At 44.5% G+C, this 19,265-nt stretch overlaps 1 protein-coding gene across 1 annotated transcript in view; it reads right to left on the reverse strand.

Annotated features, from left to right (window-relative positions):
* Positions 1–15,281, reverse strand: part of SBNO1 (strawberry notch homolog 1) — a 29,071-nt gene extending 13,790 nt beyond the window's left edge. The window contains exons 1-10 of the mRNA XM_054288607.1: positions 15,185–15,281; positions 8,755–8,888; positions 8,203–8,307; positions 7,088–7,397; positions 5,263–5,363; positions 4,052–4,148; positions 2,816–2,976; positions 1,729–1,862; positions 1,491–1,581; positions 382–543 (exon numbers count right to left, since the gene is read on the reverse strand). Coding sequence (XP_054144582.1) covers positions 382–543; positions 1,491–1,581; positions 1,729–1,862; positions 2,816–2,976; positions 4,052–4,148; positions 5,263–5,363; positions 7,088–7,397; positions 8,203–8,307; positions 8,755–8,886 — 1,293 coding nt within the window. The 5' untranslated portion in view covers positions 8,887–8,888; positions 15,185–15,281. The remainder of the gene's footprint in view (positions 1–381; positions 544–1,490; positions 1,582–1,728; positions 1,863–2,815; positions 2,977–4,051; positions 4,149–5,262; positions 5,364–7,087; positions 7,398–8,202; positions 8,308–8,754; positions 8,889–15,184) is intronic.
* Positions 15,282–19,265: the final 3,984 nt, after the last annotated feature.

Consider the following 19,265-nt stretch of genomic DNA (forward strand, 5'->3'; position numbering starts at 1 on the left):
GTCATTTTAACTAAAAACCTTGGAAAAATATTTAGATAGTAAATTGCCACACCGGAGTTCTTGAAAATGCTGGTGATGCTCCAAATATATATTTAAACAAATCCATAAAATCTCAGTGTAAACTTAAGAGTTCTGAAGGACAACTGCTTAATTTTATAGGTTTGATATAGGAAAAAACCAAACTTCACTCTTGTACCAGAGCTGTGTGGCAACAAGTTGATGGTCATATGTTTGGCACAAAGTTTATAAAACTGTAAATGTAATGTCAGAGCATGCACATGACTGATTGCCATTACAAATAAAGAATACCTAAAAACCTTTAAAGATATAAGTTTAAATAGCAATTTCATTATAATCAAATGAATTCCAGAAAAAGGATACAACTCCATCGAAGTCTTCACCACACCAGTGAAGGAGCTGCTTTAATCTGGTTTTGTATTTACCACCAGACTGACTTTCCCCAATAAGAGAGGAATAGGTAGCAAAGATGACACCTTTCTTCACACTTCCATTATGTTTGGAAGAAATCTTCCCATACTTGAACTGCAACAAATAGAAATTAGAGAAATTAATCAAGAGAGACTCCTCCTCAATCCCACCTACCAGATGAAGGGATGCTGGTGGTCTCAAACTGAAAGGTGTGAACACTTGGAGGCACCCATAACCCCACACCATGATCAGGGCACAGCTGATGGCAATGTGGTTAAGGGGTTATACAGGGCCTTACTTAAACATAGACTTAAGGAACACCAAATCTGAGGTTTCAGAAGCTTAGCAGCCATACTCTTTGGCTACATGGTTTCCTTACTTTAAATACATTGAAACTAAAATCTCAATTGTATCCCTTTAAGAGCCAATACTTCAAGTGTATTTACAGCTGCTACCATAAATGATGATTTCTAAAGCCTTATTTTGGAAATTAAGAATTCACAAAGCAAAAATATCAACTTAAACCAAACTTTTAAGTTCGGTGAATTCAATCAGTAATCACACTTTACAATTTAAGCAGGTAATCCAGAGCAGAGGCAGTGTCTCCAAAAATAACTGCACACACCACTGCTGCTTTAATAAATCACTGAGCAGGTCCATTATTCAAGCATTACACACAAAAAGCATGATATATAAAATGTGCACTGAGAGATAAAGAGTAAAAAATTCAAATGCTACAAAGCTTTAAAGATGTAAAGAATATTTCAACTTCTAGAAAATATTCTACTAGTAGTGCCAGTAGTGACTTAAAGTGCGTTTTTTTTTTTTTTTAAAAAAAAAGCACACATGCTAAGACTTAATCCTACAAGGGGCCTATTTACATGATTAACTTAAAGCTCTGTGTGGTTCTTGGTAAGATTTAGGCCTGTCAAACAAGACCTAGACAGCAAATTTACTGAAATTAGTACACTCTTGCTCTTAAAACACTCAACATGCACAACTCGTCACTCAAGCGTACCTAAAGGTTTGCCCCAAGTGTACATAGTAAAAAGTTTCCACACCTTGTTTAATGAATGCACCAATATGTTTTTTGCTCCAATATCTCTCAAATCTCTCTCAGCATCGTATTTCAGATCATTTGACACGCTAAACCTGAGGATACAAAACAAAGCACATTCTGTAAGTCACAGCAGGTCAAAGGCAGCCAGCTGCTAGGACATTTGTCAGAAGACAGATGACCCTGGATTTAGGTCATAGAGTCACTGGAGTGTCTGCTCTAACAAATCCTGGCACACTTACCAGACTGCTCTTTTTCTGCCTAACAAGTAATTTTCATAGATTATTCCAGCTATGGTCCTTCCTTTTCCTACACCAGCACCATCACCTATCAAGAATCCAGCTCTGTCTCCATTGGGCAGGAATGTTTCATGTTGCTGTAGGAGAAAGAACAAAAAACTTGTAGACATTCTCCAGAACACATCACAGAAAAGAGCAAACATAAGAAACATCCTATTGGAGGAGACCAGTGGTCCAAGCAGACTCCTGGAATCAGGAAAAGGGGATTTTATTTAGGGAGAGCACAGCACCCCTAACTGCATTGTGTGAGCCATTCCCCCCTTTCTTCCCTCAGCACCCAGAACTGCTCTAAACATCTGTCCAATAATTTGTGCCTTTTCCTAACTCACTGATAGGCTCCTGCACAGCCTTTTGTAGCAGCAAGACCCAGATATCCACAGTGTGGAATGCAGTATTCTGAATCCACCAATTTTAAACTAATCTCCTGTCAGTGTCACCAAGTTCTGTTCTGCTTTTGGTTTTGTGTATCAATCACTTCTTGATGATCTTAACCCTGATTTCATTCCCTTTCCTTTCTCTGCCCTCCAGCCCCAGGTGTCTCAGACTCTTTTCATGAGGTAACTTTTCCCTCCTGTGACCATTTTAGTTGTCCCCTCACTCCACTGCCTGCTTCCCCAGCACACAGAGTGCTGCACACACATCTGGGGTGGGCACACTGAAATTTAATCCAGCAGCAAAATAACACCCAGTGCTGCTCTCTATTCCTTTCCCAAGGATGTCAAACAGGGCTGGCTTTCTCAGCCTGCTGCTGCTGCAGCCATTAAATTACTTCAGAGAAATAAAAATGACTAACATGTTCTAAGACAGTTAAAAGATCCCCATCGTGGAAGTGGTTTAGAGGAAATTTTCCTGGGTGTATTACCTCACTTATCTGAGCTGAAGCTCACCTGCCATCTTCTAATGCAACTCAAACCTTTAAGCTCTTATTATTTTATCTCCTTGTAAAACTGACATAGCTGCACTTGTCAGATTTTAGTTTTTCTTCTTAAATTCTCTGTTAGCTTTTAAGCTGTGCTGATGTCTGGCATACCTGGGCTGCATAAGTGATTGCTTCCAGCTGCAAAGCTGACAACCAGCCACTGTCAATGGTTTCCTCTGATATTGATGTCTGGTACCACACATCAGGAGGAGTCACACTGGATAAGGAGCTGGTTTCCACCACTGGGTCAGGGTGACGTAAACCAATTTTTACTGGTGGAGAAAGAAGGGGAAGGAAGGCAGAAGTTGAAAACAAAATACAGAGTTCTGTTGCTGCAGCACAAGTTATTATATTTACCCAAACAACTTGCAATTGTGATTGCAAAGGCTGAACTCAACAATGAGAATGTTGCAATGTAAACTGAGAATGTTGCAGTGTTAAACTGCACTGCATATGAAGGAACACATTAATCTGAATTTATAACTGCAATCCTAACTTCCTCTTCTCACCACCTTCCCACAATTTTTGTGATTAGATAAAATTCACTTTACAGAAAATTAAAGTATTTGTGTACTTGACTTGTTTGAGAAAAACCAGTCTGAACCTTGTTTTCTCAAAAAGGCCAGAAGCAGCCTCAGGATGCCAGAATCACAAAAGCAACATTCTTCTCACTATTTATATAGTGCCATTTTAAGCAGAATGAGAAAAGATTTAGAACAGACATGGTTTAATTGCTGACAGATCTCATCAGTAACAATAAAAATTAACCATTTAGCTACAAACTCTCAGCAAAAAGCCTTGCTTTTACAGCAGGTCACTGAATTTAGTAAACAAGATAACAGCTTCTTGTCAATGGGTACAACAAAGAACAGAGAAAAAAGAGGAGATGGCAATTCACAGCAGTAAAAGATTCACTCAAAAACCAGCCAGTCCTAAGTAGTCAGGCAGGAACAATGCAGGAAGAATGTACTTGGGGTGATTTCACACCAAAAGACTCAAACTAGATTCCTAAGTGTAGCAGTGAGCACTGAATCCCTTCACAAAATTTCCTCTGCTGAGGCACAAGGCATCTTAACAGAGGTAAAAAAATAGACCTGATTTTAGTTTATCAGTCACATCTGTAAAACAAATACTGCTCAATGATACTGAAGAACTCCTCTTTAAAAATCCACTTATCTTCCAAATCTAGCATTTACAGAGGATAAATTTCCTAGGAAAACCCACAACACATTCAGGTCCTGTTAACTTCAGACAGTATCTATTTTCTGTGTTAGTAATTACACAGGAGTAAATAAATGAACTCTCAAAACATTCAGCCTTTTGATGTAACAGAAGATCAGGTCATACATTTTATTGGCATATATTCAGCATAGGTCTCTGCATGGCCCATTTCTTCTTCATCTTCCTCCTCGGGTTCCTCCTCTTCTTTTACTGCTGGCACTTTCTAGAATTGAGAAATATTTGTGTTAGTCCAACAGCACATGGTTAATATTTCATTTCCTGGAAATTAACATGAGAAAGGAAATGAGGACAAACTTGCACTTCAATGTTTTAACACATGTAGGGAACAAACCAGTGAATAGCTGAGAAACTACACACAAATGTAGATTTCTTACACTCTGAACAACCCTCTAAAGACACTAAGTCAGAGAACTTCCTCTTCTTTGCAAAGAGATCAAGCACTCCAAACTCACATAAGCAGAATTAAAAAGAAATTCTTCTTACTGCATATTAAAACCTGACTATGACTTAAAGGAAATTGCCTTGAAAACATGACAGCCCTCATGTTCAAGTACTCCCCTGGAGTCCCCTGCAGCTCCACATCCATGACAACATTCCACAACTATAGAGTTAAATAATCAGTTCTGTCCAGTATTCTCTGAAACCTGACAGTTGCCCATTTACTGTGACCCTGGCCAATGTAAACATATAAATATTTGTAAAGCACTCAATAGATGAAAAAACAAACATCTTCCACAACTACTGATGTTTAATACAAAGAAGTGATCTGAAAAAGCCCTTCCGTATGGCAGTCACTGAGGAGCACAGCTCTTCCCAAACATCAGCCTGAGTCTAGATATCAGTGAAGATGCCAAACTCCAACGTTTACAGCATCAGAAGGTAATTTTATTACATTTAGAAAATTGAATGATATTCAATTTAAATCTTCAATTTAACTGCCCAGAAGCACAGCCATGCTAGGGGGAAGTCTTTCAGTTTCCTCACTGCTAGCGATTTTATAAGAAAATGTTTTACCCCAGAGGAAACGCTGTGCTTATCACCTTTAATCAGGGCCACACCCTTCTTGGCCCACAGCAACTTCTGCTAAGGACAGTAATTTCTTGAAATTGTCATTTACTATGTAAGCTCAGCACAGCTGTTAACTTCACTCATCTAACCAAGTTTCATCTTGTGGAGCAACTGACCTTTTGAACAAACAGATGCACTTGACAGTTCCACCACACACAAGACAAGTATGAGTAACTCCTGGAACTGGCCACAACTGTTTATGGGCAGCAACACATTGGTTTGGCAAATGAATCATCTGCGCCACTTACCACAGTTGGTGAAAAACTTCTCATTTTAATGTCATTGATCCATATCCTTGCTACCTCTTTTGTGGAAGCCTCCTTCTTCACTGCACCATTGCTTAGGTCAGCTGCAAAAGAAAAGTTGTGGTTTACAGAATTCCCTCCAAACATCAACTCAAGTTAACATGCTGCTCTATTAATGAGCTGAAAGAGAAGTTTAAAGTAACCAGGCGCACAATGATGCTTCAAGTTAAAATTTCTAACAGGATCCTTTAAGAAGACCATTTATTAACCTTCCTGTCTTCAGTCACAATTGCAAGGAACTAGGAATAGGGCTCAGTACACAACTAAAATAATTTGCATAAGGATGGATGCAAAATATTGAAAGCAGCTGTCAGGCTTCCATCATATCAATGCATGTAATAAACTTAGCATAATTGCCCCTAAAAACAATTAGGGCACTTGCACAAATAAATGTTTTCCTCAGAGGCACTGCATAATTTAACTTTTTAATATTTTCCCATCTAGAACTCCTGCTGCCTGAATTACATGAAAAGACCATTTTCCTTTCAAGAGCTTCTCTTTTCCACAAGTATTTGCCATTTTTTTAAAATTAACACAAGGAAAGATCCAGAGACACAGGAACACAAATAAGATTAGGAATGCAGTTCTAGAAGTTGCAGGTTTCCTTTTCGCTGTACACAGAAGCTACAGATTGCACTGTTTTCTGCAGCTGTGCCACTCTAACAGTTACTGCGTGCTGGTGTCACCTATTCTGGGCTTCTCTGAATTTTCACTTTGTTTAATAAAACTTGACTTATCCCCTTCTGCTTTCTCCCCTCCTGTTCCTTTACTCCCTGCCCCAACTTCAGTTCATGTCCCAACTTGGGTTTTGGCAGCCACTCCCTAAGAGAAAGCAATGACACAAGGAGGGACATTCTGCTTTTTGTTTCAGTTCTAACTGACAGCTCCTGCACTGCACTCTCTCTGCACACAGAAAAATAGGTTATGCCAACCACACCTATAAAATCAGCAAAGCTTGTTTCAGAGACAATGAAAATAACAGAAATCCACAAAATGCCTGTGTATCTTTCAGAAAAAAAAAAGCAGCACTGAAGATATTTTCTAACTGAACTAGTCTGATCTTAACATGCTAAAATCAGAACAACTTGAAAGAGTTAGTTACACACACATGCAGCTTTTTCCATACACAAGTCGACCACATGTTAGAAATAACATACAAGGAAATATTATGGAAGAAATCACAACATGAGGATTTGGAGTGTGGTAACAAAGGACTTGTGGCATTTAACTTACTGCAGCACTTCAGAAGTAACATGAAAATAAACAGCAAGTTTTTAGGACTTAATTTCTTAAACAATAGATTTGATGCCTCCAATGAAACAAAGGGACAGATTTTCCTTTTGCAGGAGACAATCCACACAAACGCCTTATGTGCTACAAATGTAGTTTGGAAGATGCTAAGTAGAAAAGAGTATTAGTTTGTTGTATTTCTAAGCACATGCTAGAACAGGAACTGGTAGAGACTCCAGTAACATAGCTAACAGACTTCAGTAATGTTCACAAAATACTTGTACCAATTTTACAGCTGCAATCTGTCATTTTCCTTGTCCCATGCCACAAATTAAGAGTTAAAAATTTAAACTCTGTTATTTCATACTTCTCTGCCCTGAATTCTAACACTACTACAGTTAGAATGAATTTTATTAGGCTTCCTGAACCACTTCAATTTACCAGGATATTGTGCTAATCAATGAAAATCCACGACGTTCAAAGATCTGTTATTTCACTATTTAAATAAATACTGTAATCACAAAGAAAGCAAACTCACTGGCTGCTGTCGCTACAGGTTGGGCAATATTAGGAGGTGGCTTCAATTTCATGAGTTCATTAAGACTGTTGTTCTTGAGCAGATCTTTCAGCTGAATCTGGTCCTTGGAAGGTGCAGTGGTCAAGGCATTGCGAACTGCTGGTGCTGCCACCGAGGGCCGGGTGGTTGTGCTGGTCTGGATGATCTTTGCTACAGTGATCGTCTGCCGCGAGGTCGTCACCGGCGTCGTTTTTGTCACCACTATGGTCGTCCCCAGAGTTGGAAGCTGATTTATTTGATTCAGCACAAAGGTTGTGGTGGATGGTGGTTGCTGGCAACAAAGAAGCAGGAAATTTTCAGGAAACAGTCAAAAAGAAAGAGTAAACTTTATTACACTTCGTTGAGCACACAGGATATACCAGTTTTCAGAAGACACTTGTCTGTCTTCAAATAACATGCTGAAGGTGCCAGAGTAATATCTTGTGCTGCAACAGTCTGAGCAAAAAGGTTTTTTATTTTTTAGATTTTAAGGTAAAGGAAAAAGAAATTCATCACCCATGACCACTACAGTTTCCTCCATATCTGATAAAGCCAGTCCAACCCACTGCTGGCCAAGGCTTGGCCACTCAGTGTCGCTGGCAGTGCCTGTGAGAAGGCATTTGTTTAACAACCAGCAAAAACTGTTACACCATCAGCAGCTGGGATGGAGGAGTGAGAATATGTGAGAAAACCCTGCAGACACCAAGGTCAGTGAAGGAAGGGGAGGAGGCACCCCAGGTGTGGAGCAGGGACTCCCCTGCAGCCCTTGGAGGACCATGGATGCCAGGAGTGAAGTTGAGCCCAGGACAAAGGAAGGAGTGGGGAGAAGGTATTTTTAGATTTGTTCTTCTCATTTTCCTCCTCCATTGTTAACTGGCAATGAATTAATTTCCTTGAGTTGAGTCTGGTTTGCCCATGACAAATTGCTGATCTCCCTGTCCTTATCTCAACCCATGAGCCTTTCACCATGGTTTTTCAGCCTATGTGCAGCTGAGGTGGAGGAGGTGGACCAGCTTTGTGGGCACCTGGTGCCCAGCCCAAGCTGAGCCCCCTCCCCAGCCAAACCCCAAACCCTGGAGCAGCAGCTCAGCTCTTACCCGAACATTTAACAGGGCTGGAGTGGAGACAGTCTCTGGTTCTTGTTTGACAGCAGCTGCAGCCTCAGCGTCCAGCCCCAGCTCCAAGGCGCTGAGCGGCACCGACTGCACGGGGAAGGAAGCAAACAAGGCAGCAGGAATAAAACCTTCAGGCTTTTGTTCCAGGCTGTGCCTCAAGTGGCTACACTCTGGCAGAGTGAAGGCCATCATGGAGCTTAAACACGGTATTTCATTACACTTTTTATGCATTTTATTGCAGAGCAGCTAGACCCCAATGACATGAGAGCTCTCCATGGATACCTGGCATTGTGTCCCCATGTCATGCCCAGAATTAAGCACATTTCTGTCTGTACTGACCTCAAGTGTTTGACATTGCTTTTTTTGTATGCAAGTTTAAAATTAATTCACAAGCCATTTTCCAATCTCAGTACTATGAAGCAAGAAACTTCAGAAAACTCCACATGCTCTAACCACTTGCCATGCACACCATCCCCTTTAACCCCTTCATCACAGCAAACCCAAGCTCTAACAAATCCCTGTTCTTGTTTTAACCTGCTGAACAGCTGGAGTTGGTGCTGGATTTGCAAGAACCACGTCTGGAGAGTCAATATCAAAGAGATCATTTGGACTGATTCCACTCTCACTCAAAGCAGCAAGCAACAGATCTTGTCCTGGCTCCACCATCTCTGAAAAAAAAAAAAAAGAAATGAAACTGTAAGTACAAGTACATTTAACTCTGATTTATTTTTTGCCCACACACAACTCCATTTCCTGCATTTAATGGCATTCACAGTGCAGTCTCTTGTACACACAGTCACTTTCTAGATGTGCTCTGGTTCTTTAGTTTATTTGCAGGCTTTTGAACATACTCACCACACTTAAAAGCAGGGAGAATTAAAGTTTACTACACAAAACGCTATCACAGCCATAAACTTAAGAGACCTTTTCTAGTCTTTGAGGCACTACATTTTCAAGGATTGCAAGAAATACCAAGAGCAGAAATGGTGAGCCCATGTTATGCTAATGATCCATCTTTGTCAGTGAAGCAACTGCACGAGGGAAGCACAATTAAAACTCATTTACTTTATCTTGTAACATAACAAGTTAGTGATAAAGAGCTTATAAGGAAAGCTTTAATTTCTTGCTTGCCCTTACATTAGGTTACATTCATTCACTGGAGAAATTTTGTTTTGCTTAGTGGAGAGAACAAATGTGCCACTATTATGGTATGTAACTGCTTATTAGATAGGACACTAACAGCAGGTTACAGACTCCTTTATGTGTAGGACAAGCAAAACTAATTTCTAAAAGCTATTCTAGACAGCACAAAAACTTATTAAAAAGCCAAATACTCCATATTTAAAGATGAAGAGAGGAGATAACACATTTCACTCGCTTAAGAAGGAAACCCATCTGCCTCAGTATTAAGAAAAAAATTAAATTATCTCACAGAACTTGAGCTGTTGCTTATACAGTCTAAAATACACCTCAAGCAGATCTTAATTTCATTCACCCTCCACACCCCTTAACATCCACTAGGAATAAAACATTGGAACCCAATGAAGCCAAACACCTACTCTAAATAGGTAAGAGGACAAAATTATTTGTTGGCATTTTAGATGTTCATTCACAAGACTCCAGAACAGCATTCCCTTGCTTGTCCCTTGTACATGCACAGCTGAGCCACATCCAGCTGGCTGCTCACACATCTTCCTCAGCACTTTTAGCAGAACAGGTAATTCTTGTAATAAGCTGAGCCTCAGGCACTCAGTTCTTACTCTCCCCAGCTTTAGTCTGTGCAATAGCAGGGAGAAACCTTTTGGTTGTGGATTCATACTCACAATTCATGAGATGGTGGCACCACAAGTGCAAGATACTGGGACAAGGGGAAGATGCATTTTAATGTAGCAAAGATTTAAAGATGCTCCCAACAATATCAAAGCAACAAACATTTGGTGGGACTGCTACTGACTACACACAGCCCCACCAAACACCATTTGCTTCTCAGAACCTTACTTCTTTCTTAAAGGTACTTGAGGTGAGTAAATAAATTTGCAGAATGGCCTTGTTTGTTGCTATGAGGTACAGAAAATATTAAGTATTAAATGATCTAGCACACTTGATTGATATGGCAGCAGCACTAAAGGATGTCACCACCCACCTGCCTGTCTCCCAGAATCCTGAATGGGTGAACAAAAGTGGGAAGACCTGACTTTCAGTTTCACCTTTCATTCCACAAAGATTGTGCTGCCTCTCTCAAAAAAGGGGACTACATATGCACATTAATCAGGCAGGATAAATCCTTCATTTTCAGCAGACTAAAATCTTTACAGTGACCATCACATCCAAGTTTAGAAGCCTGCAGCTTTGTTTGCTAACCAGAAACAGGTGAGGGGAGGAAGGTTTAAGTCTGCAGATGAAATTTTTGCTTATCAGTACTTTTGGTGTTTAGAACTTGAGAGCAGCTACTGAAGACAAATTTCTCTACAGAAGGGGAATTCACACAGGTCACCCCATCAAAACAGCTCCAAAACACTTAAAAATCATAACTTCCATTTGGGAAAGAGGCATGAGCACCCTTCCACAAGGGGAAAAATCTTTGCTCAAAGGACAAATAAAGTAAAATGTCTAAATGTACAATTCAAAAACCATCAGTTAAGTCATTCCTTAGTCTGTATGGAGCTGTGATCACCCCACTGCCAAATGAAGATATGACTAAAACTTGGTTGAGGGTTAAGGGACTGGACTAAATAGAGGCACAAAAAGGCAGAAGCAGCAAAAGTTTGGGGCTTTTCACTTAAGAGAAGTAAGAAAAAATGAAAAGACTCAAGAACTCTGAGTCTCCTCTCACAATACAGGAATGAAAGGCCTTTCTATGAAGTTGAGACTCAAAGCAAAACCAAAGCTAGAAGAAAAACCCACACCAACACCACAAAAAACACATCTTCCCCAGCCACCCTGCAAGGGTGTCACAGCCCATCCCATCTGTTTCATGTCCAGTTTAACATTTCCACGATGCCACTGACCCCAACACGTTTAACCTTTAAAAACATGATGGCTGAGACCTTAAAAGTTTCAGAGTTCAGAAAAAAAAACAACTCATAGCAGGAATGCTTTAGTTGCTTATTTCAAAGTTTTCAGTAATGACTGGTGATAGAAACTAGCAAATCAATTCCTACAATTTCAGAGTAAATATCTCCTGCTTAGAAACTCTCTTTCTAGCAAAGCTGTTTTCATGTAAGAAGTCCCCCAGCTGTACCCCTCTCCTGACATCCCAAATTTTAAGTCTTAAAAATTCATGGCTGCTCACAACCCAGCAAAAAGCTCAGTAAAACAACAGCAATTGTTTGTCTGTCAGTTTGGACAATGAAAGTTTGACTAGTTTCACTTATTTTGTTTCTGTACAGTAGGAACAAAGCTGCATTGTTTGGAACAAAGGGAATTCTGAACTTCTAGATTTTTTACATTAGAAGTCACTGAATACTTAGCACCAATTTTAGCCTTTGTGCAACTTCCAAGCACCAATGCTGCCCATCCTCCTCATTGTAATTTAACAAGGAAATTAAATGAGGAAGAAAAAATATACAGGAGAAGCTGCATTGTGGTAACATTTTATTTTCTGTAGCACATGCTGGTTAAGCTTAAAACATTATCAGGCTGAAGCAGCTCCATAATCTTGCAAGGTAGGAGGCTCCTCAGCTCACACAAGTGAAAGTGACTTTATCAAGCTCTGCAGCTCAGCCTTGGCAATACTATATAAGGACCTGTTTGCCACATCTTCAAAATCTCCGAAAGAAAATACTTATTAAAAAGTTGTGAATATTACAAGCTGTTCCCTGAGGATTTCATCACTCAAAGAACTGTTTTGAGCATGTAGAACCTTGCAGATAAGATTGTCTATGTTTAGTGAGGTAGTCCAATGTCACTGAGCAAGAATCAGCCTATTAAATGAAACTAAAAAATGTATTCATAAAATTTCAACCTTAGTAGTAGTAATATCTTAATTACTTTCTTTGTATGAAGAAAAAACAAAATGGTATTTCAAGAAGGGCCACCAAAACACACCAAACATTTCTGTAAGGTGCTCTCCTGATGAAGAACACAGCTTAAAACTTTGATAAAGAGACAGTTTTGTGATCACTGCACATTATGTAAATAATTCCTGATTTAAAGATACAAAACCAGAATGCCATGTTTAATATCATGTCATGTATCCATGCCAACCTGGCTCTCTCTCTCTCCTTCCATTTTAGCTTTGGTACAAAGAAACAAAACAAAAAAAGATTCTAAAGCACATGTCAAGCAACCTGCTCTGTTTCCCCTGAGAAACATAATGGTAGAATCCCAAACAATGAAAAGCCTTTTGATTTTCAGGTCTGTGAGTTACACACAGTAACACTGCACGCCTGAAGTGCTTATTTAGAACCCATAATCAATTACAGTATCAGAAGTTGCTCCAAACCAAACAGCACAATCAAGCAGGCGCTGCTGCTCCCAAGCCCCTCCACACCTGGGGCAGCCCTGGCTGTGAGCGCCTGCCTGGGGCACAAACAGCACCCACAACTCTGCTCTGGCACTGCAGAGCTTTCCCCACTGCCCTTCTGGGGAACACCTCAGCTGCACTGGAAACCCTCTATAACATCACACAAATGCTGGAGTTGTACAGACAAGACAGCTTTGCCCTGCAAATTCTCTGCCTGACTAAACCAGGAGTTATTATTGACCTGAAAATTTCTCATCTCCCTTTGCAGCCTCTCAGAGCAGAGGTTCAGAGCTCCATCCCACCCAACAGGATTCTCTGGATAGCCACGTGGGCTCTGCTCATTTCACAGCTTTTGTCTCCAGAAGGAACCTGGTAACAGCAAAAAAACAACAATTCAACCAACCCAACCCCTTCTGGTCCTCTCCAAGTCACCATCCAATCAAAGAGCAAAACCCTAATTAATGAACTCACTCATCCTTCCATGCCTTAACCTCAAGAGGAGCAGTTAATTTTGCATTCACACGTACAAAGGTGTTCTCACAAAAACCAGGAGTTAATCCAATCCTGGAAAAATCATTCCCACTTTTCGAAGGCTGGTCACCACTCAAACCTCAAAGCTTTCAAGGACACGAGGGACACTTCAGGGCACCATGGGTTCAACTCTGCCTCAATGCTTTTCAATGACTGGCTTACAAAATTTACAACTGCCAAGTTACACAGTCTGCAAATGTGAAATTCAGAACTTCTGAAAATGTTAAAAGACTTAACAATGCAATACTTTGGCATGAAATCTGCTGTCAGACTAAAGGGCTGGAGCTGGTAATTGGGCCAGCAGTGAAAGTTTTTAACAAGTAAAATCTCAAAGAAAAAGAGCAGCATGTGAGCACCAGGATGCTCAGTTTTAGCCTGGGAGGCAGCTCCAGGTGTGTCTCAAAGCCCCATTTCCCACATCCCTGACCTGCTTCAACAGCTTTTAGAGTAACTCTCAGCCAGTTTTGAAACCAGAGTAGTCTGGACAAAAAGACAAACTGCCCACATTTTATTTCTAAATATTAAGATTGCATACAAATATAACCTCTCATGGCTGTGAGGGAGATACAGAATACCAATTCAAATGTCACGCTGTTACACAATTTCAATTCTTGCTTTACAACATCAACTACAGATTTTCATTTTGGGGGGGAGGGCAGCTAACAAAACATTAATGTATGTTTTAAAATAATTTTAATCCAGACAGAACCTTGGTAGTCTAAAGCCAAACAGTCTACCACCGAGTTAATTCCTAACTTCACACTGTGCCGTTTGATCACACTGAATTTTTTTTTTACTCACTCTGGAGTTACCTAACAGATCAATTCAAGGGTTTTATTTTTAAGGACTTACAAAATCTGCTTCATGTTTAACAGATATCAAACACATAGAACCAGCCTAAGAGTACCTGAAAGAAAGTGCAGGAGTTCTGATTTATACCCTCAAATGCAGCGTGGAACCTGGTCAGCTAAAAATAATAAAGAAACAACCCTAAAAAATCCAAGAGAAAAACCCCAAAAGGCCTCTTCCCCATCAGACTGTAGGAGCATTTCTACGTTAAACTATTACTCACCCTAGCAACCTCTGTTTGAGGTGCGCTCGTTACGAGAGCCTGGACTTTGAGGCCGTGTCCGCCGCCGCGGTTCGGCTCCCCGGGAGCAGCGGGGCCCCGAGGGCTCGGCGGGGCGGGGAAGCCCCGGGGGAGGCGGCGGCAGGGCCGGGGGTCGGCGGCTCGGCCCCGCCACCCTCGCACCAACACGTGTTCCCGACATAAACTTCCGGGTTGGGCCAGAATCGGCTGCGTAATCCCGTCCCATGCGCGACTTTTTGTTTCCAGACCTTCACCTCTTTAAAGATCCCTCCAACAGCACCGCGATCCCGGGCAAGGGCGGGAGGGCTCCGTCTCACGGCGGCTTCGGGAGCCGCTCCGGCACCATAAATCAAACACCCCCATCCCCCCCGCCTCGTTTCTCCATTTCGAACCTCAACAATCAGCGGCCGCGGAAAGAGCGCACAAAGGCGCGGGCCGGCCCGGGGGGCTCTGCCCGCGCAGGGATGCGGCGGGGGGGGGCGGCCGAACCCAGCGCCGCGCCCGCCCCCGTTAGGGAAGCGCTCCCCCAGACCCGGGGGGCCCCGCCGCCCGCCCCCGCGCGCCCCCGGGCACGAAGTTCGCGGGACAAGCGGGGCTCCGCCGGGGCGGCGGCGGCGCCTACCCCGCCCGCCGCGCCGCCCCCGGCCCACCGGGACCCCTGCGGGGGCGGCCGCGCAGCCTTCCGGGCTGAGGCACCGAGGGAGACGCGGAGCCGCTCCCAGCACAACGGGTCCTCCCCGGACACCCCCGCGCCGCCGCCGCGGGCCCCGGTGAGGAGCTGAGGGGAAGAAACCCCCGGGGCGGCCCCACAACGCGGGGAGCGGCCAGAGGCGGCCAAACAGGCGCGACGCCAGGCAAAAGAGCAGCGCGGCACTTACTCTCTATCGCACTGGATCCTCCCGCGGGCTCCTGGAAGTCTCCGCCGCCGGCCCCGCCGCCCGCCGCTTTCTAACTCACGGCCGCCATCTTTGCCCTCCCTCCCCTCACAGGGGAGGGGGGGCCGGGGGCCGCCCGCACCACGTGACCCGGGCCGCGCCTCCCTCCCCCCGCCGCGCCGCGCGCGCTCCCCGCCCACGTGACCCCGCCAGCCACCGCCCGCCGCTGGCGCGCGCTCAGCACCACGTGACCCGCCCCCCGCCCGCGGGCTCCCCGGTCACGTGGCCGCCGCCGCCGTCTCGCGCCCACCCCCCCCCCCCCGCGTCCCACCGCCGCCACCGGGCCCCGGCGCGCGCTCCTCGCTCGCCCCCCCGTCACGTGACATGCCGCGCCTCGGTTTTTCCCTGCCTTCAGCAAGGGGAAGGCAGAAAGTTCCTCGTTCCCTCCCCCTCCCAAAAAAAATCCCCGGCGTATCGACCGTCCTTCAAATAAGCGACGTCCCCGCGGTTGGGCACCGCCCCATGGCGGCGGCCGCAGTCGAGCCTTGGCGATCCGGGCCCGGTTCCCGGTAGGGTGGGGGGAGGGGAAGGCGGAGGCGAGCGGCTGCTAGCGGTCACGTGACCCAGGCTCCCGCAAGATGGCGGCTGCCGGCGAGAACTCGGCAGCTCGGCGGAGCTCTCGCGAGATCTCGTGTTTCTCGCTGCATCACGGGGCGGGGGGGGGGGGGAGGCGCCGTGCGCGCGCCCCCGCCTGAGGCGGCGTTGGCGGGAGCGGCCCCGGAGCGGCGGGACCGGGCCGGGCCCCGGGCGCTGCGGTGAGGGGAAATGCTGGAATCTGAGCTCATCCCCGCCCGTGCTCCCGCTGCTTAACGCGTCTCACTCCAGGTGGCCCCTGGTCCCGTCCCGTCCCTCCGCGGTTGGCGGCTCCCCGGTGCAGCCGGTGCCATCCCGCCTTGAGGACTCCGCCACCTCCGCCCCTCACGGCACCGCGGCTCTGCAGAGCTCCTGCACAGGAACCCCCCAGGAGAATGCGGGGGGATAGCACTGCTGCCCTCCCTGGGGTGCTGCCAGATGAGTTTTCCCTTGCGAATTTTATACGAGCTGCTAATGTGAAACTTGCTGCTGCAAAGAGTGAGTTAAAATCTGGAGACCCCTCATGCTGGTTTCACATTTGGAGACATTGTTTTTTAAAGCTGGAGGCCCCTACACTGAGAAGACTTGTTAAAAGAGACAATCTTCCAATAAAATACTTTCCCAGTTGTGTAAAAACATGAACATTTGTAAGAACTTTCACACAGAATTGAGCCAGACATAAATGAAATGGGAGCAATCATGAAATACCTTCAAATGTTCAGTATTACTCATTCAATCTTGTGCAAGTTTGCTTTTTTTATGATTAGACAAATTTAACAGGGATTAATATAACCAATAAAGGATTAGACAGATTAAGGCTAAACTATTTAAAGACAAAGCAACGTTAATTAAACTGACTTAAGTAATTCAGATTAATCAGTGATGCTTCAGATGGAGAGAAAGATGACAGAAGTGAGGCCAGGGACCAGAAGAACAATTTAAGTGGCAGCTTTTATCTTGGTTATTGCTCTCTGCACACTTCAGATGAAGGCATGATGAAGTACAGCTCACACGTGCTGAATCGAACTTTACAATCGTGACAAGAAAGGCAGGGTTTTGATGTCTTGAGTTGAAAAGGGAGTTACCTGTCAGCGTTTTGATCATCCTCGACTGCAATAGGTGAGTAATCTCACTGGTGGAAATGCTGCTTTCCATTGGCGTGGAATTAGCACAGGCACATTTGTCTGCAGGACTCCGTTTCCATAGAATTTTGGCATGTAATTCACAGAGCTCATTGCACTTTCTAGTCAGAGATTTTTTTTTTTATATCATTGGTAGATACAATTCTGAATATAATTATATTTTATAATCTATGAAATGCAGGTAGCACCTACTGGCATTTTACTCTGTGACTTTATAAAATGATGTTGCTTAATGTAATACTCAGCAGTTACCCTCAGGGATTGTTTTCACTTGATTTCTAGTGGCTGAAGCACAAATTGTAGGGATTTCATCTTGTGAACGAGAAATTTGTGTAAATGCTGTCATTTATTTTGCAAATTGCAAATATGACAGGTGCTGTGTGAGAACTTGCTCTCCGGTGGGAACGTTTCACAAGCATCCCCTTGGTATATTGGACAGAAAATGAAACCATGAATTCGAATATAAGATTTTTTTTTTTTAAACTGGATGAAGTGTTCATCTGGACCGGAGAGATTTACCTTGAAGGTTTTCTTCCCTTTCTGAGCGAATCAACGCCTCGCTCGCCCTTCCCTCCCTTCCCCCACAAAACAATTTCACATTTCCGCAGTCAGACGTGGTGCTCGCGGGGGCCGCTCATGCGACACCACGGGAGGCGATATTTGGGTCACTGGGTTCCAGCGCTGCTTCCAGCGGATCCGGGAGCCGGCAGCGCTCTCTGCGTGTGCTGCTGCTGCTGCTGGGGCTGCTGCGTGTCCCGAGTCCCAGCCGCGCTCCTTTGGGCCCGAGCCTTGAGCGTTTTAACTTCTCCTCATCCCTGGCAGCCAGCTGAGGGGTGAAGCCAGCGTGTTTTGCTAATTCACGGTGTGATCCCACCGCGCCGGGAGCAGCGGCCACTCAGAGATGACGCTGTTTTCTTTGTTGCTCTGGGGAAGAGAATTCCTTGGCTTCCTTTGCCCTCTACTGGTGGCCCGCACGGCTTCGGTGCCAACTCAGTTCCCTTACTTAATATATATATATATAAAATAATTATCTAAAATATACAACCCCCAACAGCTGAGCAAAACCACTCCGGCGTTACCAGAGCTTTCCCAAGACATTAGGAAGAGTGCTTCCTATTACTGCATGAAGGAAATCATCTTAGTAATTTATGAAGATCTTTTTTTCCCAGCTGGGTGATAAGTACAGTGCAAACTGGGGTGGAAAAATCAGAGCAGTGTCTGCTCTGGTGCTTTTGCAGAGAGCTTGGAGTACCTGCCTTGATGGAAGAACACCATGGACATGGATGTTCATGGACAGGATGTCAGCTGGCTGCAGCTTTGAGTTTACAGGGAAATACCCACGGTGTTTTGGTTGCTTCTCTGTAAAATGCATGTGCCTGGTGATGGAAGACCCAGATTTAACAAATGTCAGAGCTGGGTTTGTTCTGTCTTCTCCCAAAGTGCCTGAGTGCAGAGCTGTCACAGGAAGGGGAGGGGGTGGCCTGGAATGCTGTGCTGCCTCCTGAGACTCTGCAGTCTCACTGAATTCCTGCCCTGTGAGCCCCCAGCTGCTGTGGGACAGCTTGGAAAGGGCAAGGCCTGAGTTCTTGCTTAAGATGAGAAGGGTTTTTTCCTGTTACTGGCTGTTTATGCACTGTGGGAATGCCCAGAGACAAGGAGCAGCCTGAGGCTGCAGATAAGCCTGGGTGGGAAGGGAAGCCACCGCAGTGGTGATAGGGCTCGGGCCAGAGCAAGTGCCACCCCCAGGTCCTGAGCACGCTCAGGTGGCCTCGCTGCAGGAGGGGTAGCACAGACAGCAATCAGGAGTCATTGCTCAGTGTAAGGGTTCTGCTTATCATGGAGCACCAAAGTCCTGTGTGGCAATTCCTGACTTCCACCATGGCACCCACGTGGCATCCATCCACATCCCCGATCCATGCGTGCTTTGAGCCATTGCTGTGTAACTCTTTGCCATTGTGCTTTCCCGATTTCAAAGCCTATGTACTAATCCTGTTGGCAGCTTCTGACCAGGGAATCGATGCTGAAGGCAGTTCCAGCTCTCCTGGTGATAATGATGGCTCTGTCATCTGGTTTTGTAATATTTTAGCTGCCCTTATTATGGAATGGGGATTTACATAAGGTCTTTGATGCTTTAGTGCAATGCTGGAGCATTACCTGCTCTCCAGGCAAGCTTGGAAGATGGAACTAATAGACTTAAACTTCAGCCAAGGAGATCTAAGCTAAACATCGCGTAAATCAGCCTAATAATTGCACACAGCAGAATTTTACAATCCCGCCAGGATTAGGGGTCCCCCAAATCCCCGCTGCGA

The sequence above is a fragment of the Melozone crissalis genome, unplaced genomic scaffold, assembly GCF_028551555.1.
Source record: "Melozone crissalis strain CALT ecotype California unplaced genomic scaffold, PUWL_Pcris_2 ptg000063l_1, whole genome shotgun sequence".
Lineage (NCBI taxonomy): Eukaryota > Metazoa > Chordata > Aves > Passeriformes > Passerellidae > Melozone > Melozone crissalis.